At 34.5% G+C, this 27,523-nt stretch overlaps 1 protein-coding gene and 1 pseudogene across 1 annotated transcript in view; both read left to right on the plus strand.

Moving 5' to 3' along the window:
• Znf277 (zinc finger protein 277) overlaps window positions 1-27,523 on the plus strand; it is a 120,063-nt gene that overhangs the window by 68,234 nt on the left and 24,306 nt on the right. The window contains exons 3-4 of the mRNA XM_046435364.2: window positions 3,079-3,167; window positions 3,468-3,550. Of these exons, the coding sequence (XP_046291320.1) occupies window positions 3,079-3,167; window positions 3,468-3,550 (172 nt within the window). The remainder of the gene's footprint in view (window positions 1-3,078; window positions 3,168-3,467; window positions 3,551-27,523) is intronic.
• LOC131423850 (S-methyl-5'-thioadenosine phosphorylase-like) lies at window positions 10,500-27,522 on the plus strand (annotated as a pseudogene).

Raw genomic sequence — 27,523 nt, forward strand, 5'->3', positions numbered from 1 at the left:
TGATCTCCATGTGCCACAAGAGGCACTGTTCTCCAGAAGACCAAGTTTGACTTTGGAGTCAGAACAAGTTCATATCCCAATTCTTACATTCTAATTGTGACCTTAGACAGACAAGGACTCGGCAAATGGTGGCTTCTAGTAATTATCATTGTTGCTTCACATGACATCATTATTTTACTCTTTGGTCACCCTAGCCACTTCTGTGAGCTTTCTCACTATTTATTAAACTATTTTTTTCTCAGTAGATGTTTGCTGCAATGTTCCTTTTTTTTTTTTTTAATATAGGTTCTTCTTTCATTTTTGCCCAGGCTGGTCTCAAACTCATGAACTCAAGTGATCCTCTCACCTCAGCCTCCACCTCCCAAGTAGCTTGGACTATAGGCGCATACCACCATGCCCACTTTTTCATTTTTTTTTCCTTTTGTTGAGGGTGAAATATTTTTTGTTTTAGACACCATTATTCCCCTGAGATAAACATAAATTCTTCACTACCTTAGTCTTATCTAAATATGTTTTTTCTCTTAATAATAAATATCACATGTTAAACATTCAGGATTTTGGATACTGCTTTACTTGCTTTGTTTAGTTGCCAACAACTGATATTGCAAGTGAGTAATGTGAGCTTTGGGAAAATGAAATACCTTAAATTTAGGTTCATATCCCTGAATGCAAAGTCCCTGTTCCTTTCATACCATATTAATACATCAACTATGAAGTTTTGACCACTTTCTTCACTTAAAAAGCAAGCTGCTTCTAGATGAATATCAGTGCAGACAGAATAGAAATGGTATTGATATTTCATTAATAAATAAATCAATGATAATTCAAAGGGCAGTTTGATCTCTAGGATCCACCACATTCTTATTGGTCATCTGCCTCACAGTGTTTCACACATTCCTAGGTCTGTATATTCAAGGAGTGACTGCTGCCTCCTATAATTGGCTATAGACTCAAAATGGAACTACTGTTTTATAGGGCTGACCATTATTGTCAGTTTCATTTAGAGGACGTCACACAGGTAGTGACACTGGAAGCTGAGGTATCTCTCTTTGGTATATTCTAATGGTGACCATAAGGGAACTCTAGAGAGAATGTTGTCCTCTATCTCAGCACCTGGTCTACCATATATGAATGTGATTGGTCATTAAAGTAGATATCTGCATATTTCAATTTGGAAAAACAATGCAACATCTCTAATATAGGTTCTACTATGTTCATTTATCCCTGTCAACCCTTTGTAATAAAAGATACACCGAGAAGAAAATAAGTAAAGGTCAAGGAATGTCATTATTATTCTCTTAAGCCTTTTCTTTCTCCTTTTTTGCTTCTCATGGGAGAAAAGAACTAAAGTAGCTGTGTAGAATACTGAGAAATGAAAGGTGCTGAAGCTGGCATAGGAAATAATGTTAAGAGCTTCTGATAGATAAATTTGCCTTTTTGTCTGTTCTGAGACTGCTATTATGGAAAACAATGAGAACTACAGAGCAACAGTGCATCATTTGTAGTATTTGTGGTTTGAGGCTGAGCTGGAGCCTAAAATCATCGTTTTTTTATCTCTTAGGATGAAGCTCAGTACTGTTCCATATGGGAAGATTTCTCCTCTTATCCTTCAGGGTTAATAATGTGGTTTTATGTGAGAAGAAAGAAGTAAAATATGGATCTATTCTTATACATTAGTCATTCATTTCTTTCCTTTTATAATTATATACTTATTTACATTTTATGTCAGCTTATATCTTGATTCTCTCTTTTTCTCAGACCTTTCTCCAGCATGATTTTTTTTCTAATATAGTAATGCCTTATCTCTAGAGAACCATGGAATTGGAGAAGTAATGTTAAGAAAAAGGGAGGAAAGAATAAAAATGAGAAACAAATATGTCAAGTAGGAGGCTACTTAGAAAACTTAACAAGAATCTTCAAATACTCTCATACTACTTTAAAACATTTGTTGTGGGCCTACTATATGAAAAACACTGGTAGGTGTATATGAAGCCATTTTTAAATGTCCAAATTCCTACTGTTTCTATGTACTGTTTTTTACACCATTAAAACTATTTCAGAGGTTGGGGTTCTGGCTCACCAGTTGAGTACTCACCTAGCACATACGAGGCCCTGGGTTCAATCCTTAGCACCACATAAAAATAAATAAATAAAGGTACTGTGTCCAACTACAACTAAAAAATAAATATTAAAAAGAAACGATTTCAAGACCACATATCTTTCACAGGTCTTTGGTTCTTTGGTTTAAGTTACTGCTTTTATCCATGGTTGCATAATCTGATAAATCATCAAGTATAGAGTCAACCCTTACCAACTCCTTTCTCCCCAAGAACACCACATTCTCTTATTGGTACCATTTGGCAAATAAAATTGCAATTGCCAATATATATGTTGTTAAGTAAATGAAAATAAACATAGCTTGTTGAATCCTGTCATCTTATTACCTCTTTCATCAGATATATAGGTCTGTGAGTTATGAGCTGCATTTAAATTCAACCTGTATGCTGCTTCTAAATCTGCTCATTAGATTTAAGAATTGTAAGCTCAGCTATATTTCCAAAGGCTAAATTTGACTTCTTTCAAACATGATGTGGACATATGGAATTTTTCTCTTGTTATATAGATTTTGAACGTAGACTGATTTTTCATTTTATTATTCTTATGACCTCTGTTCTTTTATAAGATAACCACTCAACTTTCTATTTATTGCAGAATGTGTCAGAAGCCTATTTATTTGTTGCATTTTAAATACATATAAACTCATATATTATTTTAGAAAACTTCATTATCATGTTAAAGTAACTCAGTTTAACTGCCCTATATATCTGTTTATTGAATTTAGGGATAAAGTTTAATCGTTTTTATGCTTTTACAGGGTAATTTCATTTCATTAAGTATTTATTTCATATTTCTACAATGCTTCACTGCCTTTGTGTTCACAAATTTTCTAGCAGTATTCAGTTAGAATTTTATTTGTTGCTTTGGGATAAAATGAAATGTTCTTATATAATCCTATTATTCTACGAAAGTAGCATATTGAGTCTTCTCACTAACCCTTTTTTAAATTATTATTCTAAGGTACATTTTATATTGGAAGAAAAGGTTCACTGAACAGCCCATCACAGATTTTTGTAGTGTGATAAGAATCAATTCCACAGCTCCACTTGGTAAGTATACATCTTGGTACCATATTTTTACTGCATTCCAAAAATTTTGAAGGAATAATCTTACTATCTCAAATTACAGTTGCTCTCCCTTTTATGATGACTGAAGTTAAATTGCTGTGTTTATTTTGCCTAAATTGGAATAAAGCTAAAACAGATTCTGTACTAGATCCTACTGTATGTGCACCCAGGCATGCACAGTCATATACATGCATGCAAACATTTTTAAAGAAATAAATTATTCTAGAAAAAAAAAACTTGGAAATATCTATTTTCTCATTTACTTTCCTTATCTCTCAACAGAAGAACAAGACAATTATTTTTTGTTGTGTGATGTTTTGCCAGAAGATAGAATTCTTAGAGAAGAGCTTCAGAAGCAGAGACTGGTAAGAATTGTTTTAAAGGGCAAATAGTGTATTAGAAATATATACAAAATCATTTTTGTTATTGTTCCTTTTTTTCTATTTTTTATTATGGAAACTCAAACATACTCAAAAGAGGAGACCCATACATGAAAGTCTTAACAGAGAAAAAATATATATACACCTGACTAACAATGTAAGCATTTCATGTTAAAAATACAGAGAGAATTTTTGGCTTTGTTTGCTTCCTGGATTATCTCTAAAATAACAGATCTTGCACGTTTTAGTGTAATTTTAGCTGCCTGACACATGCTAGGGTTCAGTAGTCGTGGAAAAATGCCCTCAGCTAAAATTGAGTTGAATTGATTAACCTTTTTTTCTCCTTTGCACTAGAATGTGCTGCACACTGGCATTTCTTTTATTCTTCCATATGAATTAAGCAAATGATTTAATCTAACATAGTAGCTGTTCTCACTTTCATCCTTAATCATAAGCAAGCTAATTTGAAAACCTCAGTATCTTTAATCTTTAAAAAAGGTAACAATACACTCAAGGTATGAAATTTTTCATTTTAATAAGTTAATCATATATTAATTTTAAGTTATTAATTTTGTTTAAAAGTACTCAGTTTTCTGTTATTTTTATTTAATCTTCAGATTGACTTACTCTTCTTTATCAGTCTGTTATAAATCTTCTTGTATTCTAGGAACATTATGAAAAGAAGTTTGATTTAAATGTTTGTGCTATAAACCCAGGAGACCTAGGAGGAAAATAAATCCCATAATATCATAGACATATAATTTGAAAAAGTCCCTTGAAGCACATTTTATTTTATAAGCAGCCCAAATGATTATTTCTCCCGGTAAAGGAGATATGATATTACGGGGCTTTGGCTTACATGCAAGAAAAATTGTGCTTTCCCTGTATGATAAATCCAGTAAAGAGAAAGGACTTGCTGAGTTTCTCTTATCACCCTATTATAATATCTTATGCGATCTACAAAACAATGGTGACTGTACTGTCACATTTTATTAATTTTGTTTGTTCTCACTTTTATGATTTTTTTTAAAGAAAGAGGAGAGAGAAAGAGAGAGAGAAATTTTTTTTTAATATTTATTTTTCAGTTCTCGGCAGACACAACATCTTTGTTTGTATGTGGTGCTGAGGATCGAACCTGGGCCACACGCATGGCAGGCGAGTGCGCTACCGCTTGAGCCACATCCCCAGCCCACTTTTATGATTTTTAATACCCATGAGTTTTCTCACTTAAGCTCATTTCATGATCTTAGTAATTCCAAGGATTTCTTTGTAAGAACTCACACTCTACTACTTAAACTGTTGCTGTTCTTCAGCATGCAGAATCTTTACTATGTCTATAAATAGTCTTGGGTCCTTAGAGATGTCTACAAAATTTAGATAATCTTGTTTACTTACTTTATAATCTGACAGCATAATAGGTTTGATGAAAGTGAGCATTATAGCAGTTGAAAGAACAAAATATGAATGAAAACGTAATCAATTCATACATTCTCATTGAATTCCTTCTTGATGATTATACAAAGAAGTAGAAGGCATAGCTTATATTGCAAGACTGTACAATCTGTTAGAGAAGAAAGCCAAATATGTATTCTTGGTAACAGAGATAATAGAATATCTTGTAGAGCTTGTGAGGATTAAGTGAAAACAATGCATGTAATAGACTTAGAATAATACCCGACACATAGAAAACACTCAATAAATATTAGATTACAATAAAAAATAATAATAATGTGTCTTGGAATTTGGAGAGTTGGAGAATTGTAGAAAAGTGAGAAAAGGCATACAGATTTGAATGTTCCAGGTATATTTGGGAAAAATGAATAAACCTACTCTTACTGAACTAGAAAAAATTTTATGGGGAGGAGTATGAGACAGACTTAAAGAGGTAATCTTGAGTTTAAACTGCAGAAACTCTTTTAGTGCCAGGAAAGTTGACTTTGTAGTAATCAAGACCCATTGATGTGTCCTTATTGCCTATCAGAGTGACATGAAGAAAAGAAAGTAAATGTAGCTACGTAAAAAATCCATATAAAGCAGTCAAATTTTAGGAAAAAGCATATACCAACTTGGAGACATGAAAAGAAGCTAATATTTACTTAGTGCCAGTCATATTCCATGCCTTGCATTAGGTCTTTGCTTCATAACAGTCCTCTGCAGTAGCTATTAAATGCCATTCTATTGAGGAGAAAACTGTGTCCGAAGATTGGCTGGCCCAGGACCACTTAGTGTATAAGAAGGAGAGCTGTCTTTAAAACAAATGTGCCTGTTACTGACTGCCCTTTTATGGCCATGCCATGCCAGGCTAGTATTTATTTAGTCATCTTCTTGCATGCCTTGTACTATTTTTCTAGACTCTAAGATACACTGGGTCCTGGGTGCTTATGGTCTGACAGGTCTACACAGGGAAAGAGAGGATTCAGGCCTGAATTGGAGATTGGGAAAGCAAAGGAGCTAACAGTGGCCTACCAGTGACTTGCCAAGCAGCAGGAAAATGGACTGAATTTGCAGCCAGTCTATTTTATATTATGTAGTGTAGAAGCACGAGGGTGGTTTGGATAATCCTTCTTTTGGAGTTGTCAGTGACTACAGGATCTTTCTCTTTTATGTATATAAGGAACTCTACAAATCAGTAATAAAAAGAAGTCTAAATGGCTCAAATGAGACAACATTCTACGAAATTACAGTTTATTTTTTTCTTCTGTCAAGTTAACAAGATTTGAAAATAATACTAAATGATTGCAAGAATGTTAAGAAATAAGCACTTCTTCAGCTGCTATTAACAATGTGAACTGGCCTGGGGTTGTGGCTCAGCAATAGAGCGCTCACCTTGCATGTGTGAGACCCTGGGTTCTATCCTCAGAACCACATAAAAATAAATAAACAAAATAAAGGTATTGTGTCCATGTATAATTAAAAAATATTTTTAAAAAAAGAATGAAAACTGGCATATCATTCCTGAAAGGTATGTTTTTATCGTATATTGGAATTCTTTTTTGTTTGTTTGTTTGTTTTTATTGGAAAGTGGATACTGGAACTCCTGAAGATGTTTATGTCCATGGTCCATATTCTCTAATAACTTATCCCAGGAGAATCACACACCCAGAGAATTATAAAGCCACTTGCTTTATCATAGCTTGGTTATTTTCCTTTATGTTGCTATTAATCAGAATTTTAGTTTAGCTTCTGGGATATGTAATTTAAACCAACCAGATTGTTTTATTGTTGCTATATGGACATATAATCTGGTCTATATTTGAGTAAACTCAGCTCAACATCAATAGGATAACAACTCAAGTCTATGAAGGAAAATCTTCAAACTAGAGTTTATCTATGCCATTTACTCTCCTGAACTGCCTTAAATGATTACTTGTACACAAATCATTTTATAATATTTATTCTCTAAATTGGAACTCTTAAGTAAAGCATTTACTTTAAGTACTATTACATGGTTTGCTTTTAATTAAAAAATAACCTTCTAACCTCTTTGAGAACAGGAACTAGTCTTTAAATATCCTTCCAAGGCCTTCACTATACTTTTAAATTCATGTTGGTATTTTTCCCAGAACTTCTTGTTTAAAAAAAGAAAAAAGAAAAAAAATCCCTGTTTCAGTAAGAGTGGCTAGAGATAAATAGTCTAAATGATTCACTGAAAGTTGCAGTAGCAGATTTAAGGTCAGAATGATATTTCTTTTTCCACTTTTGTTGAGACCTCACCAACTTCTTAGCATTTGTAAGATTTGTGTGTGTTCCCGGTTTTCTTTTTTGAAAAGTTTGATTTCCACTTGACGCTTTCTTGAAGTTTTTTTTAACTATATTCTGAAAGGAACCACTAAATTAGGAAAAATTTTTGAGGATTTGAACAATTTGTACACCTTCTTCCCTTAGCTTCCTTCTTAAAAACTTGTCCTTGATATTTGTGCAATAGTCTTATTTCTCATCTGTCTAGTTTAATTACATACAATGGTTCTTTTATCCATTTTTTTCTTAAATATTTAAATGCTTCCCAATGACTTATCTCCCATTCATAACAACCATTGCTATGCTGATGGCTTAAATTCTGGTGCTTGTGAAGAATAGGCAATCAGAGCATATATCTTGATTAAGTCCACATAGAGCTTTCATCTTGGCTCACTTCTAAACCCCAAGTCTAAATTTCTTTATTTTAAACTTTTTAATATGAGTTTCTAGCCAGCACTTATATTTAATAAGCCTAGGCACTGAACTTACTTTTTTCCTGTAGAAAAAAATTGTTGTTTACCTGTTCTCCTTTTCTTACATAGTGATACCACCATTCTCCTAGTCACTTGGTTTGGAAATTTCTAGAATCATCTTTAACTCATTCCTTTTTCTCACCTCTACACATAAGTCATATGTCAAGTCCTATCAGTTCTACCCAAGTCCCATATCCATATCCTTTGCAATCCTGGCACCTTTTATTTTCGTGTGTGTCTCTCTCTTTCTCTCTCTCTCTCTCTCTCTCTCTCTCTCTCTCAAGTTGTTGATAGACCTTTATTTTTTTTTATTTGCAGTGCTGAGAATCAAACCCAGTGCTTCACACATGCCAGGCAAGTGCACTACCACTGAGCCACCGCCCCAGCTCCTTTGTCTCTTCACTCACTTTCTCAATTAGCTGACATGGCCTGCAGAATGTAACATTAAAAATAAATAGTAGATCAGTTTATTTCCTTCTTCAAAAACTTATAGTATTCTTTATCATTCACATAGTCTTAAGCTTTCCCAGGCTCAAGCTGCATTTCCAGTGCCCTCTTCCTTCCTTCTTTCAACTGTACAGTGTTCAGTTCATTTATTAATTCAACATATATTTATATTACACCAGACATTGTTCTAAATGCTATTGATATAACAGAGGATGAAAGAAACAATGGTCCCTGCCCTTGTAGATTTTGTACTCTAGTGAAAATAATACTTGTCTCACATTTATTCTTGTATATTAGGTACTTTAAGGACTTTGCCTCATCAACCAGTAATGCCAGCACTCTCTCTTCCTGGGTAGATACGTGTCTTAAGGCACAATGTCAAATGTCACATTTTTAAAAGAAATGTTTCCCTGATGCCACCTGTCAGAATTAATAACTTCCTCAAAGCTCTAACACCACACAATTTTATTTGGCTTTTCAATTACAGTTAGTTGTTTGAAAACCTGCCTTCTTTACTGAATTAATGTTTCTTAAGGATTAGGACTGTCATATTCACTTTTGTATCTTCTCTGAGCCTTTCTCATGAAGTATTAACTTAAATTTAATCCTGAAGTATTGGCTTGGGATTTCTATGTATAGTCAAATCTCTGATTTTAAAGAAAGATATAAAATAGCAAAGGCAGACATCCTTAATCGCTGGGTTACATTTTTCACCTAAGAATTAAAAAATAATAATAACTTCTTTTTCCACCTGCCTACAGAAGAAAACAAGGCATTCATAAGCTTTCAGTAGGAAGATATAACTTAACTAAATTGGGAAAAGGGAAAACATCTATGTAACTGTATAGAAGAGGAGAAATTTATTTAGATCACTATTGTAAATGTCAGCTTAAGACAACATTCATAACAACTATAAACATTTTATGAAAATTTTAAGCCTGTATGGCAGTTTGATCCTCTGGAGTGAAACTTTTTTGAAAATTTTTAATCCTATTTCATATGTCTTTCCTCCCCCTGCCCACAATAAAGCAACAACAAAATGAAATTACCTGTCTCCCATGGAAAAGATTTTTCTTTCTCATGCCACTTTTCTTTACTGACTTTAGAGACTTTTTATAAAGAATCAAAATATTGTGTATTATCACCTCAAAGTAAAATATCAATTTACAATTATACCTTTTTATATAATTTCTAACTTTCTAACATAATACAAGTTCTAATACTGCAACTAAAATAAATGTTCCCCAAACATATTTCCTATTGGATATAACATTGTCATTAATGCTCCAACAGAGATCATTAGTTTGAATGACCATTTAGTGATTTTAAATTTAAGATTAACTGATGTTTCCATTGAGAAACAAATATAAACACATCCTGAAAAATTATTAATCTAAATCCTAAAACTTACCACTTTGCACTTTCTCAACAGTAACTTAAAATTTACATGACATTTTTGTATATACATTTACTGTGAAATCAATAAGGCAGATGGAGAAACAAAGGCAAAGATATTAAGAGAAAAGTACGCAGTCACACTTACATACTATAGACAGAGAAGCAACTCAGATTCCTATTTTTCAAACCAAAGCACCATTCTCTTTCTGATTATACCAGGATTCTTTTTCAAATTTGGTCTTTCTTCCTAAGGAAATATGACATTTTGTAAACTGACATTTGTTAGAATTAAAAATTGCTAAATAGGACATAAATACATATACAAATAAATAATGTTTTCTATTTTTAAAATAAAACCTGATTTTTTTCTTTTCTTAGTCAATAGTAGCTAGGACTTTCTTATTCCCCTAGACCTAAGCTTCTTTTATCTTCTTTTAAAACTTGAAGATAGTATGTTTTCAGAGTTTCCTCTGTCTTTAGAGAACCATAGTACTTACTATACCTGACCCTGAGTTTATGCAGGAAAATACTTTCTCAGTCAGGTAGTAATACACTGGGACATGCCATCTTTAGTTGAAAAGATGGATATTTGTGCAGCCTTTCATAGCCACCAATTCAGTTTTTTAACTTCTTCTCTTCTTGCTAAGCTAGATTATATTCTATCTTTAGTAAAAATTAAAAACTGGCTTTTCATGTGATTCAGTTCAGTTTTCTTTTCATTCTATACTTCCACCCTTTTTTTTTTTTCATTGTGATGATATAAGTGGTTAAATTTGTGTCATTGTTTTTCTGTCTTGGTTTTATATATATATATATATATATATATATATATATATATATATATATATATTCTGTCTGTTCTGTCTCTTTCTTACTCTTTAAAGCTACCCCAGTAAGACTCAAATTAGAAGAAAATACTGTCTTTCCATCCTTTGTAGGAAGCAGATGGTTATTGCCTTTATCACTGCAGAAAGGGTGGGAGGTACTGATGTCTTTCAAGAAGGTGAGATATTAGTCAGATCAGATCTCATGGATTTGGAGGAGTATAATCATCCAGTTAAGATATCTCTTCGTAGCTCAGTGGTAGAGCACTTGCCCAGCATGTGTGAGACCCTAGGTTCATTCCCTTGCACCCTAAAGGAAGAAGAAGGGAGCGGGGAGAAATTTCTCTCTGGATATTTTGTTTTACTGTCTTTAGTCATTTATTCATGAGTAGTCTTTTCTCATTAATTTATTAAGATCCTTGATACAGTGACAATGTTAACTTTCTATCATCTCATAAAATGCTGAGAAAAGAGGGATTTTATCAGTTGTTTTTTAAGAAAGTATTATGCCATTGATAATCCTTATTTTGGTACAGTTATTCCTGTCTCTCTATGTATTATGTTTATTAAGAACATTTTGTGAGTATGTTGCTAACAAACTCAAGTTCTCAAGTTATCAAATTCAAGCAAATATATCAGTTTTTCCCAGTGCTGTTCAGCATCTTTTAATACTTAAAAGGGAATTCTTTTGCAAGGGAATGACAAATTTTTTACTTAATTCCTGGTCAGAGGGCTAAATTATTTAAATTGCAGGTAGTTCCACTTTGAAAGTAGTTGGAGCTGGGGCTCGGGATGTGGCTCAAGTGGTAACGCGCTCGCCTGGCATGCGTGAGGCACTGGGTTCGATCCTCAGCACCACAAAAAAAGAAAATAAAGATATTGTGTCCACCTAAAACTAAAAAAAAAAAATATTAAAGAAAAAAAAAAAGAAAGTAGTTGGAGCTGGATATCAATATCTATACAAAATTTATTCTTGTTTCTATTTTACTTTGTTAACCAAACTTGTCCCTTAATCCTTAAACTAGTGGAAATTTACTGAGCTTTTTATATTTTGATTCCAGACATTGAATGTTACATCAGATAGAATAAAGGGTATGATAAGGAAAATAAGCTTTTATGGTAACACTGAGTATGATTAAAATGAAAATACCATCTTACTGTCAAAAGAAAAAAGAAATGGCAGAAAGAACAAGAAGAGATGGTATTATTACCCTGCCTCAGTTTGAGACAATTTGAAGACTCTTTCAATAATTTATATAATGTTCTCTTATTCAAATTATAACTCTAGTAATCAAAATTTTCCAATACTTTCAAATTTATTTAGAATAGAAATCCAGACTCTCTACCAAGGTCTCAGGAACTGGTATGGTATATGACTCTGTGATCTACTTTCTCACCTACTCTCCTCTTGTGCTTCAGCCACACTGGCCATATCTCTGTTCCTCAGACACACAGAGCTCTTGCCTTTGTACTTACTTTTGCTCTGCTTGAATGCTGTTGTCCAGAATCTCATGGCTTTTCTCAAGGGGAAGGGAAGAGATTTTGGAGAAGGTGATATCTGAGGTGAGTCTCTAAAATGATAACTGCAGGCAAACAAATGGTTTGGAAGTGGTCAAAGAAGGTGAAGACATTTAGAGTGATTCAAAAGGTTAACTGAAATGATTTAGGGGAAAGATATGGATTCTGTGAATAATTAACTTTAGCTACAGTGTTGAGGAAAGTAGATACTTAAAAATTATATCAACTATTAATTAGAAACACTTTTCTCAGTAGGTGAGAAAGATTTAAATCTATTTTGAATTCAAGATTATGACCAAATAGAAGTCATAAGTTGTAATGCCCTGATACTAAACTTGTCAACCTTTGGGAATTTTTTTGCTGAATAAATAGTGTTTTAGGGTATCCAAATAATTGTTTTCACCTAAATGTTATTTTAAGTTCGCTGATTCCTTTGTGTACTGGCGGATAAAAAATGGAGAATGGATTGCAAACAGAAATCTCTGGCCCCTGTTTCACCAGTGGTAGCTGAAGTGCCACTCTCCATGCAGGGATAGTTCCTCAAAGGAATGCAAACTCTGAATGTCTGAGCAAAGGCTCATCTGCATTCCATGTATGAGAGGCTTTGCCATTTGGCATGCAGCCTGGGTTCTGGCATTGTAAGTCAGTCACTTCAGAAGAAAGCTAGTACTTTGTGATTCATTTGTATCAATAGTACAGATGTTTTTCTGCATCTGATTAAGGAAATTTTAAATTTCTGTTACTTTCTAAATTCCCATTATGTTGAACATCCATTTTGTTTTCTATCATGAACTCTTATTGACGGCTAAATCTTGAGAAAATCCTAAACTCTAAACTGTTGCAGAATTGATCCTTCTTCAAGGCTTTTCCTCCTCTGACATTCCCCAGTGCTCATGGTTTTTATCCCATTTCTTGAGAGGCTTTTTTATAATCCCAGCATATAAACAAAATGTAAATGCACTTTGGACTTCTACTATTCCCTAGACATATTAGGGGAACACAGTGACCAAGGAATGCTGCTGTAGGTCTCATCTGCCCTTTGTTCCAACTGTCATTCCATCAGCTTGTGGCCACACGTACCTTGCCTTTTAAAAGAGCAGGCCTTCATGGTCAGACATTTTAAATATTTAATTCTTTAATATTTGTATTCTTTAAACCAAATACTTGTTTATAGCTTTTTTGAATATTCTAAGAAAAGTACATCATAGTACATGCTTGACAAACAAGCTACAGTTTCTTCAGCCTCTTTACATCCTGTTCTTATACCACAGAATACTATTGCATATTAGATACCTTCTAGGGGAAGCACTCAAGAGTAATATATTACCTCTCAGCATTCTTGCCCCACCCCCAGCAGTAGCACACCTCTGCTGTGTATCAGTGCAGGTTTTTTGTCTTCTCCCAGCAACCAGTAGCTTGGCTTTGTATGCTAAAATGGTCCCAGGAAGCCAGCTGGATTTTGTGCCTATTCACCATTAAAGGGTTCTTGTTCATATCTCTTTGCTGTTCCCCAAATCTTTTACCTGAAAACTTGGAGGAAACCTGTAGAAAAATTGAGCCTTGTGTTTATAACCTCCAGGAATTCAACCTTTTAGAGTTCTCTAATTTCAGATATTTTTCTCCCTCTTCTTCCCATGCTCTGCCAAACGTGAAATAGTTCATACATCCCTGTCTTTCCTCAGAGACTCTTACCACCTTTTGAAATTGTTTGTCTGGTTGCCTTGTGACTTCTGTTCTTTAGACTCAAAATAAGTTGTGATTTTTTCCCCCATTATCCTGTACTTTCTTCTCTCGGGATTTTCTTCTTCCTAAGCAGAAATGGGGCTCCTTCTCCCCCTGCTTTATTTTAATTAGTATCTTAGTGATTAAGCACTACTTTGGTTAAGGTGGATGTTTGCCCTCCTTTCGTAGAGTTCAAAAAGACATACACACACACACACACACACACACACACATTCATTTGTTAAATGAGGGCTAGCTTAAGAGACAATTGACCCTACCAATTTGTTGTCTTAGGTAAATTCCAAAACGTGGTGGTAGTGGTGTTATTTAATCTTGACTTCTTAACTGACTTATCTATGAAAATCTTATCAATAAATTGCTACATTTAGTTACCTCCTACATTCTGCCAGAAGTTTGACTTTAGAGTACTGTATGTGCTAGCAAAGTATGTCATTCATTGCCTCATATTCTTTGGAAAGTATTCTGACACCCACCCAATCAGGAAGGCATCTGGTAACACCTTACTTAAAATTTAATACTTTTAAAAAAATTGTGACCATGAAATATGAAGCACAACTTTGAAAGCCAGTAGTTGCTATTGGGAGGGTGGGGTGAGGATTAGAAATTATTTTTTAATGAACTTTTTGGTCTGCTATATGGCTAGTCTCTAGACATTTTTGAGTAAGAATTAAATTATTTTCCATTCACATTCCAGTTTGCCTTTGGGAATTAGAAGAGGAAATTTCTTTACTCATGTATGTTGGTCTACTTTCCCATACTATAACAAAGCCTGAGATAATCAATTTATTAAGAGAAAGGTTTACTTTGGTTTATGGTTTCTAAGGTTCTACTATATGATCAGTTAGACCCATTGCTTTTAGGCTTACAGCAAAGTAGCAGATCATGACTAGAGTGCATGGCAAAGCAAAACCACTCACATAACAGCTAGGAAGCAAAAGAGAGGAAGAAGAGACTAAGATCCCATAGTTCCCCTTCAAGGGCACACCACCAATAACCTAAAAACCTCCTAGTAGGCTCTACTTCTTGAAGTTTCTACCAACTCCCAATAATGCCAAACTGTAACCAAGCCTTCAACACATGGACCTTTGAAAAATATTACAGATCCAAACTATAGCTTTGCCCTCTGTAGATTCATGTCTGAGATCCCTAAAGCAAAAGCCACATTACCAAGAGAAAAGCATATATATTTATTTGATGAAAGTTCCACTTGAAACAAGAACCTTTATAAGGAACTGGAGACCCAAATAAACAGGGAAACCTGTGTATTTTATTATTAAATCTGAAGAAGAAATGTGTAGGTGTAGAGTAGTATTAGACAAAGGGGATATGATCTGGTGTTAAAAAGCTAGGGGGCACATAGCAAGGCCTGTTTGTTCAGATTCTTCTCACTGTCCCTTGGTCTTCAGAGATAAGGATGTTCCTTTCCTCCTGAAATAGGAAGGACACCTCTCAAAGAAGGTTTTATGATCTGCTTCAGGAAAGGAGGGTGAGGGTGCACTTCCTACCTCTGCTGTTTTCTCAGAGGCCAAGGAGCCATATTTGGATATAGCACCATCCAAACCCCATCAAAGATTGTGAAGTTTTTACAAGACAGTCAACCCAAATACTTGCTGATGATCTTCTGACATCTCTGACCCTGTATCCATGGGAGGGCTCAGAAATATAGCATTTCAAAGTACCTAAGTGAAGAAAAGATGAAGCCAAGATTAGGACTATAGGGATGAAGGGAAATTTCCCCACTGCCCTTTGAATTTATTCCACTGTTCACTGGAATAAACTGACTTTCAATTAAGTAGAAGAAAAAGCATATAAATTTATTAGTATGCAAAAAGGGGGAAATTTCACATTGATAACCTGTTTACCCAACATGATTCAGAAATTTAAAATACCCCTTTTTCTACAGAAGGGGAAAAATGAGGAATGTAGACAATTTTTAGGAGAGTAGTAAGTGATTTGGGGAGAACTCAAATGAGGTAGAAGAACACAAAGTGGCCCAAGACAAAGTCCAGTGGTACTGCAGAATATCCAATGGATTATAAATGATTCTCTGAAGCCAAAACAGACGACATTGGTATGTGATAAAAATTTGTCCATATGTGGACGGGCTGGGGATGTGGCTCAAGCGGTAGTGTGCTCGCCTGGCATGCGTGTGGCCCAGGTTCGATCCTCAGCACCACATACAAAAAAAAAAAAAAACAAAGATGTTATATCCGCCGAAAACTAAAAAATAAATATTAAAAAATTCTCTCTCTTTCTCTCTCTCTGAAAAAAAAAAATTGTCCATATGTGGAAAGACTTCAGTCTTTCTTCTGTGATAGGAGCTCAGGGAAGGAGCCAGAGGTAAATGTTTCTTCTTTGGCAGTTCTGGAGTTTAGCCAAATAAATCAACTTTGCAGAAAGCCTCTGCCTGCATTTGAAATAGAGAAATAAGATAAGGTTATAGACATCTTGATTCTGAACCTGCTTTGAAGGCATTTTAATTTTCTTTTAGATCTCATTGCTCAGCATGCAAAAAAAAAAAAAAAAATGCCATATTTGGAGAACATTGTTCTCTGAGTCCCCAGTCATAACCAACCATTATTTACCAAAACCATGTTTAGAGAAGAAAGCTTGAAAAAGTTTGTTTTTCTAGGTAGCCTGAAACTGTCAGCGTCCAATCAAAAGAGAGCAAATATTTGTAATGCATCATGACAACTCTTAAACCTTTGTACTATTTTACTGTTTTTGAGATGTGCTTTGGTATAAGGGTTAACTTATTTGAAGAACCAATGTGAAAAATAACCCTATGTTTGGTCTGTTTATACTAGTACATCATCCACTATATTACATAGTGTACTGTTCCTCACATAACTACAGTGACTTCTAACACGAGCTACTAAGAGGTCAGACTTCATAGGTTAAGGGCACAATCCTCTACAAGACTGTCCTTACTTCAGACACCAACTATAAGGTGAGGAACCCCCTGGCCACCTTCACCTGTGACCAGCCCACTGTAAATTCATAGATTCTCATTACTCCCTCAGGTTTAATAGTTTGCTATCATGCTTCCCAGAACTCAGGAGAACACTGCCTTTACTACTCTCGTGTTAATCTATGATAGGAGAAGAGGTCTCTGGAAAGGATCTGAATTTAGCTAAGGGCCAGCAAGGTCCTTGGCTTTCAAGACAGAAAAGAGTTTCAGCACATATCAGACAAAGGCTTAGACACAGGTTTATTTAGGAAAGCAGATACATATTGAAGGGAGAAAGTGGGCCATCTTGAGAGTGAGAGATGCATTTTGGTGGTCCTGGCTCCTTTTATAAAGGAAACTTGATGAGGGGTGGGTATGGAAAGGTATATAAGAATGATATCACTTCTGGTGGATGGCAAGACAATTTACTGTGGTCTGGTCATTCTTAGGATCCTTAGGCTGATGTAGTTTCCATTATCTGATCAATAGAAAGTCCCCTAAATTACAGGTTTCTAAAATATAGAATCTCTCTTTGCCTAATCTACTTATTGAGGGTTTAATTAACAGTGCACAAGGGAGATTTTCAGATCTCCCAAGAATTTGGGAGTGTCAGGTCTGAGAGACTGACTTAGGGAATGACAGACCTAGAAAAATACATAGAACTTCTAAAACAATATTTATTGCTTGTCTTTCCTTATGTTGCCTCTCTACCTATTTTTTTAAATTTCTTCTTTCCTATCTTCAGTTATAGCAGTGGAATACAAATCAAAACAAGCCAAAGAGAAACACATAGAACAAAATGTGGGAATTTCCCCAATTCAGAGTTTTCATTGTCCCTAGGCTTGTGTTATTCTGCCAGCACATTAATATGTGATAGTACTAAGACTTTTGCCAACCAAGGAATCATACAGGAGCTTTGGTATTTAGAGTTTTTACTGAGATTTCACTGAGTAAATGCGATTGATTAGATCATTAACCACAACCCAGAGGTTAGGGTGATATCTTGTGGCTCAAAACCCTAACCTGATTGGTATTTCTAGCTGGCCAGTCCCCATCCTGAGTTATTTCTTTAGCATATGCTTGCCTAGCACATGTGAGGCACTGAGTTCAATCCTCATAACCATAAAAAATAAATGAATAAAATAAAGGTATTATGTTCATCTACAACTAAAAATATTAAAATAAAAAAGAAAGAAAAGAAAAAAAGCCTCCCATCAATAACAGAGACACTCCAATCACTCAGGAAAGTCCAAGGGTTTAGAAGTTTCCTAAGAAAAACAGGACAATGACCAGCCTAATTCTCTATTATGCAAACCCTCCACTTGGTGTATTTTCCTTTACTTAAAAAAAAATAATAAGGACCAAATTTGGGGTCTACCATTAGGTTTAATTTTTTGTGTGTTTATGTATAGATAAATATATTTTTATTTATTCTTTTCTGTTTATGAGCCCATCCTACCCTGTTTTTTTTTTCTTTTCCTTCCTTTACTCCTATTTCCATCCTACATTGTTTTATATTAGCCAGAAACACTTACTAGAACAGGAGAAGTTATAACTGAAAAAAATCTCAAATACCTGGGAGATAATCCATGGCTCTAGAAGTAGAAGTAGGAGAAATAGAAGAGTCCTTGGCATTCCTGTAGAGCCTTTAGGCCACTGCCATAACTTGGAGAGAAGTGTTCTATGTTAGAGGAGTGCCCCAAGTTCCTGGACCGAGAATTCCTAACAGATTCTGCCATGCTCCTGCCCTTGGGCTAGGTTGGGAAGGAATCTTAGAATTGGCTATTTTTTCTCTTGACTAACAGGGATTTTAAGGCTGTTTTTGCTAAAAGCACTGACTCTGCTTGGGCCTGCAGATGTCCAATACATAACTGAAAGCAGGATAAAAGCTTGGCATCTTTGCCTTCATTTTACATCTGTCTTCTTTGATACTTTAAGCAGGTAATTCTTTCCCTCTAAGAGTGAAGGCACCAAGGTAAAAATAACTAAGGTATTTTCAAGACTCAGAGGGACACCATAATCAACTGACAGCTTTTACACTGTCCTGTTCCAGATCAACAAGTTGCACCTAAAAGTATCCAGCCATTGCTTAAAAACTCAAGGAACATGCTGTCTTGCTTTCCTGACCTGCTCTTTTCTCTGAGTCATTCTCTCCTCTGGTCACCTTGTATTCCAAAAATCACAGGTCTGATTGATAAACATGTTTTGAGGAGCTCACACAAGAGCAACTTTCTTATTGCTGCCATCAGGGCTCTGCTCAGCATCCTGAGATAATGATTGACAACAGTTTAACGAAGACTGCTCAACTGTGTAGACTTCTGAACTCACTTCCCTGTATAATCTGGGAGTTCGTGTCAGTAACCTTGACTCAGGATGGAAGACAGAGCTGAAGATGTTTGATTTCCCCCTTATCTATAGCTATGTTGAATAAATTCTTCTCTTGCCTTTAACCATTACTTTTTCCATTTGGTTTTGTGGTGAGTAGCTGGATCTTATTTGTTGGGACTGCACAAAATCAGGTACACTCTGGCTTAGGACTCCAGTAACATACCACTCACATCCACTCAATCAGGAAACTTTTGTAAATCTCTTACTTGTCAGTATTCATAAGATGTTTTTAATATCTATAGTTAGTATCAGCCTTAGTTTTACTTATTTACAATGCAAGCTGTTTCCATTGGATTTGTCATTTTAAGCACCAGTTTTTGGCTTTCCTATGTACAGGTTCTTACTTAAACATTTTCTAAATTGCAATATTCCTAATTTGACTGATTTTTATTTTTTGTAATTTCACCCAAACATTTTTCTTTCCTACCTATATGTCAATCCTCTATGACTGTGTTCAGTGCCATCTGGTTTATCTGCTGTTTCATTAGTGTTTCCTCTGTTCCCAACTTATGAATAAAGATAAAAGACTACATGCTGACCTCTTTGCTACTATACATGACATTTTATGCCAATTAGAAAAACATGCAGCTTATTATTATGACTCATTGCCTACTATATAAGCTGATCTTACATTCTAAGCCCATAAAAACTATGGTTTTTATCCCAGCCTATTTTATAATGAAACTTTTATCCGATTTCATTATCTGCTTGAGAAACTCAAACATATAACATCTGTGCCATTATAAACCTACTGTATAGCCCAGCATGAAATTTTTAGAAAAATAAAACCACAAAGCTGATCAATTTGTATATCTTTGTGGTCCTTCTGTAGATTGTCTCCTAATATTATATTTTTTGTTCATAAATGACACTAAATATATGCTACAACTCATTCTGGGAGATGCTATGGTTTCACAGGAAGGACGGAAAAAGAAGGAAGGAAGAAGAAAAGAAATAAAGAGAAAATAAAATATAATTTTCTGATTGTTCAAGTAGCTTGTGTTCATTTTCTTCCTTATTAATGTATAATGCCTGATCAACTCCTTTTAGCATGTTTGCTACAGAAAAAGAAGTACAGAATGTAGAACTTAGTTTTGTTTTTTTCACATCATAGCAAGTAAACTGCAAGGTGAATAATGACAATGTGGTTGTCTTCTGCCTAAACTCTTTTTAATCACTTAAAAGATTTATGGAGATAAAAGTCACAGGAAATAGTAACCCTAGTAAACAGATAGTGTGTAACCCTGTCTGTGATTTGTAGCACATTGGAGGCTACAAAGAGGAATCAAATAGTTTTGCCCTTAGCAAGCTTATCATATAGTAGCATATATGTTGATTACATAGAGATAATAACAGTAATAAGATTTTCTTAGCAGTTACCCATGTACTTAGGAAGACTACTATTGAGTTTGGAAAATTTTCTATTTTCAACACATTAGAACCTGAGTCCTGGGCTATAGAATTATTTTGTGGTTTAAGATTTAGAGACAGGGTTCCTAACAACCAAATTAAATGTGTGAACCTAAGAATAGTCTCAAGTAAGAGGTAGTGAAGAACAATATTCTTGGGACAGTGGAAGAAATTTAAGTATCAGCTGGCTGCTACATGCTATTTTGAAGTTATTGTTCATTTTCTTGGGTATAATGATAATAGTTTGTGGTATGTGTCAGAGAATGTCCTTATTCTTAGTAGAGGCATACTGAAATATTTAGGAGTAAAGTGTCATGATTCTGCAACTTATTTTTAAGTGGTTCAGCCAAAAAAAAAAAAAGAGGAAATGCAAAAAAATCTGTGTGTATGCACGTGCACACTTAAAGAGAGAAAAAAAATCTATGGCAAAATGTTACCAGTTACTAAATGTAAGCCTTAGGTGTAGGAATTTCTTTGACTATTATTATAACTTTTCTGTATTGGTGAGAATTTTCATAGTAAAAAATCACAGAAGAAATAAAATAGTGATAAAATTAGGGAAACTACCTGTGTCGAATGGGTTCTCTGTTTACGAATTCACTTAACATGCCATAACTATGTCACCAAAGCCAATTTCAGTGAAGGAGAACTTTCTTCTCCTTAATTTATTGAGTTGAGTAGAAAGGATAGTGAAAATTGTTACAGACACAGTATTTTCCAGATTAAAATATTTGTTTATTTTAATGTGTTTTATTTATGTATAAGTAAAATTTGACTAAAAGTATATATAACATTTGGTGTTCTCATTTTAAGAAATAAGGAGAATTTCCTATCAGATTAATTGTATAAGACACAAATACTTCATAGAGTTGACTTTATTAAATAAGAGAGAAACCTTGATATCATTATTTCAAGTTAATAATTTTAAAAATATAATAATTGTTATACAATAATAATCTTAGTTCCTTAATCATTGGAGTTAGTAATTATCACTCTTTTGGTTCCTAATCTTAATCTTGACATGCACCTCCTGTTTTGTTTATTAAGTCAAGTACATGCCTGTAATCCTAGTGACTCCCAAGGCTGAGGGAGTTTGAGGTCAGCCTGCCTGGGCTACTTAAAGAGGCCTTATCTCAAAATTTAAAAAATAAAAAAAAAAAAATTAATGGACCGGAGATGTAGTTTAATGGTAGAGCATCCCTGTAGTTTAATTCCCAGTACCACAAAATAAAAAGATATATACTCATTAAAATTATGTATATATAATAGTAAAAGTAAAAATGAAAAAAAAACATGCATTTGTAAGCCCCCCCCAAAAAAATTGGATATACATACAACTAATTCTAAAAGCAATTTTAAAAAGTAAAAATTATAGTATTTTAAAGTAAAAACCAATTTCCCCAAACCCCTCCCCTACAGCAATATAAAATTCTTGGAATATTTCTAAATATTGTCAGTTATGATTTTTAAAAAGAAAAACTTGTAAGTTTTTTTTTAATCATAACCAACAATAATTTTTTTAGAGTAGTTTATATGTGCAGTAAGCTATTATCTGGTTTTGGTTTTTGCTTGGTTTGGTTTGGTTTGGTTTGGTACTAGAGATTCAACCCAGGGTTTCTTTACCACTGAATTACATCTCCAGCCCTTTTTATTTTTTATTTTAAAATGGGATCTCTCTAAACTGCTTAGGGCCTCACTAAGTTGCTGAGGCTGGCCCCAAACTTGCAATCTTCCTGCCCAAGCCTCCTGAGTCACTGAAATTACAGGCTTGTGCCACCATGCCCAGCTATTAACTGTATTTAAAAATGTCATTTTATTATAGGAAACTCTCCAATTTATGTATGAAATACAAATCATATAAGTACCAACCATATGTCTGTAAGGAATAATCAAGTGTTATAAATACTTCTTTGAGATCATTTTGATATTCAGAAGAGCATTCAGATTTGTCATATGTGTGTTGTTGTACCTGGGGTATAAATTTAATTGTGTGTTGAGAATCTGCTTTAAGAAATTAGCTCATTTTCTATTAGTAGAGATTGTTAGGAAACAGTTTTTCTAAAGACCAAGCAATGTAGGTGCTGATAGAGAACACCATAAACGGGTGTTCAGAAACCAAGAAAGTTAGAAATCAGCAGAAACTGAATCCTAGAGAAGAGTTATGGCCAAGATTGCAGTTATCACTAGATAGTCACAAAAACAGAAGAAAGCAGAGTTCCTAAATCCCAGTTGACTGATCTTTCCACTCACCACAGTTGTACATTTGGACTGAGCCTTGAAGGACAAGGATAAACTCTAATGTTTAAAAGATGAAACAGTTGCTTCAGCCCATTTAGTTTAAGAAATCATAATAAATTATTGTGAATGCTACAGAGAATAATAAACAAATTATAGTATTTGTTCTAGCTTTACCTACAACATAAGGTTTCAAGGGGAATCAATGTGAGAGAAGGCTTTTTAAAACCTAGGTTAGAATCAAGTACAGAACATTGAGAATGACATATTGAAGACTGAATTCTATTCAGTAGAAAACAGGGATCCATGAATGTGTTACTTAAGGCTTTGTGGAGTACCAGTTCTAGTTGTTTCACTTCCAGATGCAGTGTACTCATTACCTATTTATAGGCTACTGTTTTAAAAAATCCATTTACAATCAGAATTTGTCTTCCATCCCTTTGGGCGTGCATCAGATAAACATTTTTAAATGCATGTATGGGGGAAGTATTTCCTTTAAATCTGTCTATCTATCTGGTATCTCATAGCCTCAGTAGATCCAAATCACGGAGTACCCAGAAATAAGAGACAAAGCTTACCTGCCAGATGACAACACCATCTGCAGCCCATTCAGGGAAGATGCTAGAGTTACTCTCTCATGGACCAAACATATTTAACAATTTTAGTCTTTAGAGTTTGATTATCTGGTTTTCTTCATATGTTTTGGGGAGGTCCTATATATAGTTGTGATCCAGGTTAACAGGAAGAACAGAAAATCTAAACAAAGAATAATAAATGGAAATGAGTTGTAGATGAAGGAGCTGGTTGCTTACAGAAATGAACCCACTAGCAGTAATGAAAACTTTCAATGAATGAAAGTAGATGAGCATAGATGGCCAAAAAAAGAGAGAATAGACTCCAACTGGGGAGAACTCAACAGTTTAGAATTATTTGTAGGGGCAAAGATATCCTGAATGTAAAATATATTTGTAATGCAATACAATATGGTAGAATTATTCCTGGCAAGGACACTATATCATACTGAACAGGTTAAATTACATCTTGAATTGGGGGCTGTGGTTGTGGCTCAGAGGTAGAGTGCTCGCCTACCATATGTGAGGCACTGAGTTCGATCCTCAGCACCACATAAAAATAAAATAAAGATATTGTGTCCACCTATAACTAAAAAATAAGTTTTTTTTTTTTTTTAAAGGCATTTAAATTACATCTTGAATTGGAAATTCAGTGAAAACGGGGAGATGAGGCCCAGCATCTAGGCCCTGCACGCTTGCCCATACAGCTTCCTTTATGTGCAGACATGGCCTTGGGCACTGCTACCACAGGCATGAAGATTGAAATAATTAGTGGAACAGGCCTAGATGGTTCAGAAATTTTAGAAAGAAGAACTGAAAAATATGTGGATTTTCCATTTGGCAAGCCATCTGATGCCTTAATTTGAGAGAAGATAAAAATTTGAATTGCATCCCCCTTGTAAGACATCAGAGGCAGCATACCATCATGCCTTCAAAAGTCATCTGCCAGGCGAACATCTTGACTCTAAAGGACTTTATGCATGTCAGTGATGACAGCTTGCAACTCTTTGAGGGAGGAGATTCAGCCCAATGATATGGTCATTATCAGTCATCAGTTCATCAACAGGACCACCATGAAGCCTCAGACCTTCTATGATGGAAATCATTCCTGTGCCAGAAGAGTGTGCCATATTCCAATGGGCGAGCTGTTCTGACACTCTAGTGTCACTCAAAGGGGAGAGTAGTTATAAGTGAAGGACCTTGTTTTAGCTTCTCGGCAGAAAGCTTCATGTTCTGCACCAGGGATGCAGATATTGTCAATATAATTATGGTTCCAGTGGTAGTTCTTGTTGAAGAGGCTGGAATTTGCTACATAGGCATCACCATGGCAACAAATTATGATTGCTGGAAGGAGCACAAGGAAGCAGTTTCAATGAACCAAGTTTTAAAGACCCTGAAAGAAAATGCCAATAAAGCCAAAAGTTTACTCCTTGCTACCATCCTCAAGTAAGGGTCCATGGAATGGTCAGGAACATTCCATAACCTGAAGAATATGGCCCTCTTATTACCAACACATTAAAATAGTATGGCTGCCCAGAAGAAAAAAAGACTTTCTTGTCATTTTTGCATGTTTTGTTTAACTAGTGGTGGGGGCTTGATTTGAGAAAGACATGCAGCTTTCATGTGCCTTGCCTACAAAAGAAGAACATAATGGAAAGAAAGACAAGACACTGCGTGTATTGGAGACTCCACGTAAAAGACTTAGACTCTTTCAGAGCACACAAGAAAAGCAAATAAATAGTAAACATGGGGTAAGGCTTACATTTGGGAGAAAAAAACAAAAAGATAACGCTCTCACCTCACCACCCCCAACTCAGTTTGTAACTATAAAGATTGTAGGATAATATCCACTTTCCTATGTTGCCAAGGAATATAAGAAAGAAATGGGACTCTGGGTATTTATTGTAAATTGGTATAGTCTTTTTGGAGGGCAGTTCTGGTAAAATGCATCAGAAGGCTTAAAAATACTAATGCACTTTGTTGGTACTCCCAAGAATTTCCCCTTAAAAAATTGTGTGAGAGGAGCTGCGGTTGTGGCTCAGTGATAGAGCACTTGCCTAGCATGTGAGAAGCACTGGGTTCAATTCTCAGCACTGCATATAAATAATTTTTTTAAAGTTCCATTGACAACTAAAAACTATTTTTTAAAAAAATTGTGAGAGAGATACATATAAAAAATATGTATGGAGGGATATGTCTAATATTTATTATTAGTTATAATAGCAAGTATTCAGAACAATCTGAATATCCAATAATTAGAAGTAAATTAAGGTTTAGTTATAATTAGATTGTAAAGCAATCAGCCACAAATCATATTTTCAGGTAATGTTTAATGTCCTAAAAAAAATGGTTGCTATATAATATAAAATGGAAAAAAGTAAGCCTTTTATAATACTAGTTTTGTTTTAAAATGCTATGTAAGTATAATAAGACTAAAAGGAAACACATAATATATTATTACCATATTTTGGAGAGAAATATTAGATAATTTTTATTTTCTTTGAATATTTCTGTATCTTCACATTTTTCTATAACTAGTATAATCAAATAATAAAATTAAAGGAATTTAAAAAAGGAAAACCTGGGAGTTGCTTTTGAACCCATCTCATATAAAACTTAACCTTTTAAATACCAATTTAAAATCTCCATGATCTAAAAAGTTCACTTATGTAAAATAACTCTTTTTTAATTAGAAATAAGGCATAATTGTACTTGCATATATTATGAATCCTGTCATTTTAGTGTATTCTAAAGACTCAAATTCTAAGCACCTCATCCATCTCTGCCTCATTTCAATGAAGTTTTAGTGTGGATATGCTGTAGGAAAATTTTGGTGCTGCCCTTCCTCTCCAGATCTCTATTTCCTAGACTCTGAACTTGTTTACTAAATAGATCATTGTTTTAAGCTCTGTATATGGATATACTACAGTAGGTACCTTCTAAGAAAAAAGCTACTGTTTCATGAAAATAGCAACAACTTTAGCACCAAGTAGCTATGTAGCTTTAAACATGCCACCATAACATCTCTTTACAGAGTTAGTAGACAGTTTCATTAGGTCTCTTTGAGCTCACATGTTCTGAAAAGCCAGTCCCGAGCAACAGCTCAGAAAGGAAATCTTACTGGAGTAGAGAAGTTAGATGTGGTTAGGAGAAATAGAATATATTAATATGAGAAAAGGACTTTGTCTTCCTTCAGAAGACAAAAGAGGCAATAACTACCAGAGATGACACCAAGAATTTAAGTGGTCTCAATAACAATAATATCCTACATTTAATTCACAATTTGATTTTTATTTTTCCTTATGATGCTGGGAGTCAAACCCAGGGCCTCAGGCATGCTAGGCAAGTGCTCTATTGCTGAGCCACATCCCCAGCACACAGTTTGAACTCTTTATATAAATTAGCTGATTTATTTCTATAATCAGTGCTGCAAGATGATATTTTATTTTTAAAATGAGGTAACTGGGGATTAAAAAGGTAAATATTGATTATAGGTGAGAGCCAAATTTCAATTCTAAATCTCCTCTGTGTTTCAGTGGTTCTTAACTGTTGTACTGAGTCAGAAATAGGAATCAAGTTTTTGATGAACAGATTAAATTTGTAAGAGTGAAAAGGCCAAGGGAAATAAAATGACCTCCGGGAAAGAGAAGTATAGAACCATCCTGATTAAAGTCAGACACAACCAGAGCATATTTTTAATTATTTGAGTTGGAATGTACAAGATTAATGTGCATGAAAACAACATTTTAAAAAGTATTTCTAGCTGGATAAAATATAGGTATGAAAAAAAGGATTATAATCAGACAATTCTATAAGAGATTTATTTCTAGTACTCCCATAACTGAATAAAAATTGGACTCAGGGTGATGGCAATGGAAATGGTGGAGAAAAATAACATGAAACAGTTCAAGTGAAAATTGAGCAGAACTTAATTACAAACTAAGATTTAGAGAAAGAAGTGAGTTAAAAAACCCACCACATTTTTGTTTTAGGAAGGTGAGGATAGGAGACAGAAGGTTAAGAGCAGGGTGGAAAAACCTTGCTGACTTTGAGTTTCTTGCATAGCTGTTTAACTGGAGTGTTCTATAGATTTTTAATGGTATAGACTTGGAGTATTGATGCAAAGACAATAGTGGAAAAATTTGAAAAACTAGCAGTTTCTGTGTACTCCCTTTGTGCTTTCATTCCCCTTTTCCTCCCATTCTAACTATGATATTTGCCAACTTTGTATTTATTAAAGATAATATAAATCTGTTTCTACT

This window comes from Marmota monax, unplaced genomic scaffold (genome assembly GCF_021218885.2).
Source record: "Marmota monax isolate L192 unplaced genomic scaffold, Marmota_monax_Labrador192_F-V1.1 WCK01_AAM20220418_F8-fsc00139, whole genome shotgun sequence".
Classification (NCBI taxonomy): Eukaryota; Metazoa; Chordata; class Mammalia; order Rodentia; family Sciuridae; genus Marmota; species Marmota monax.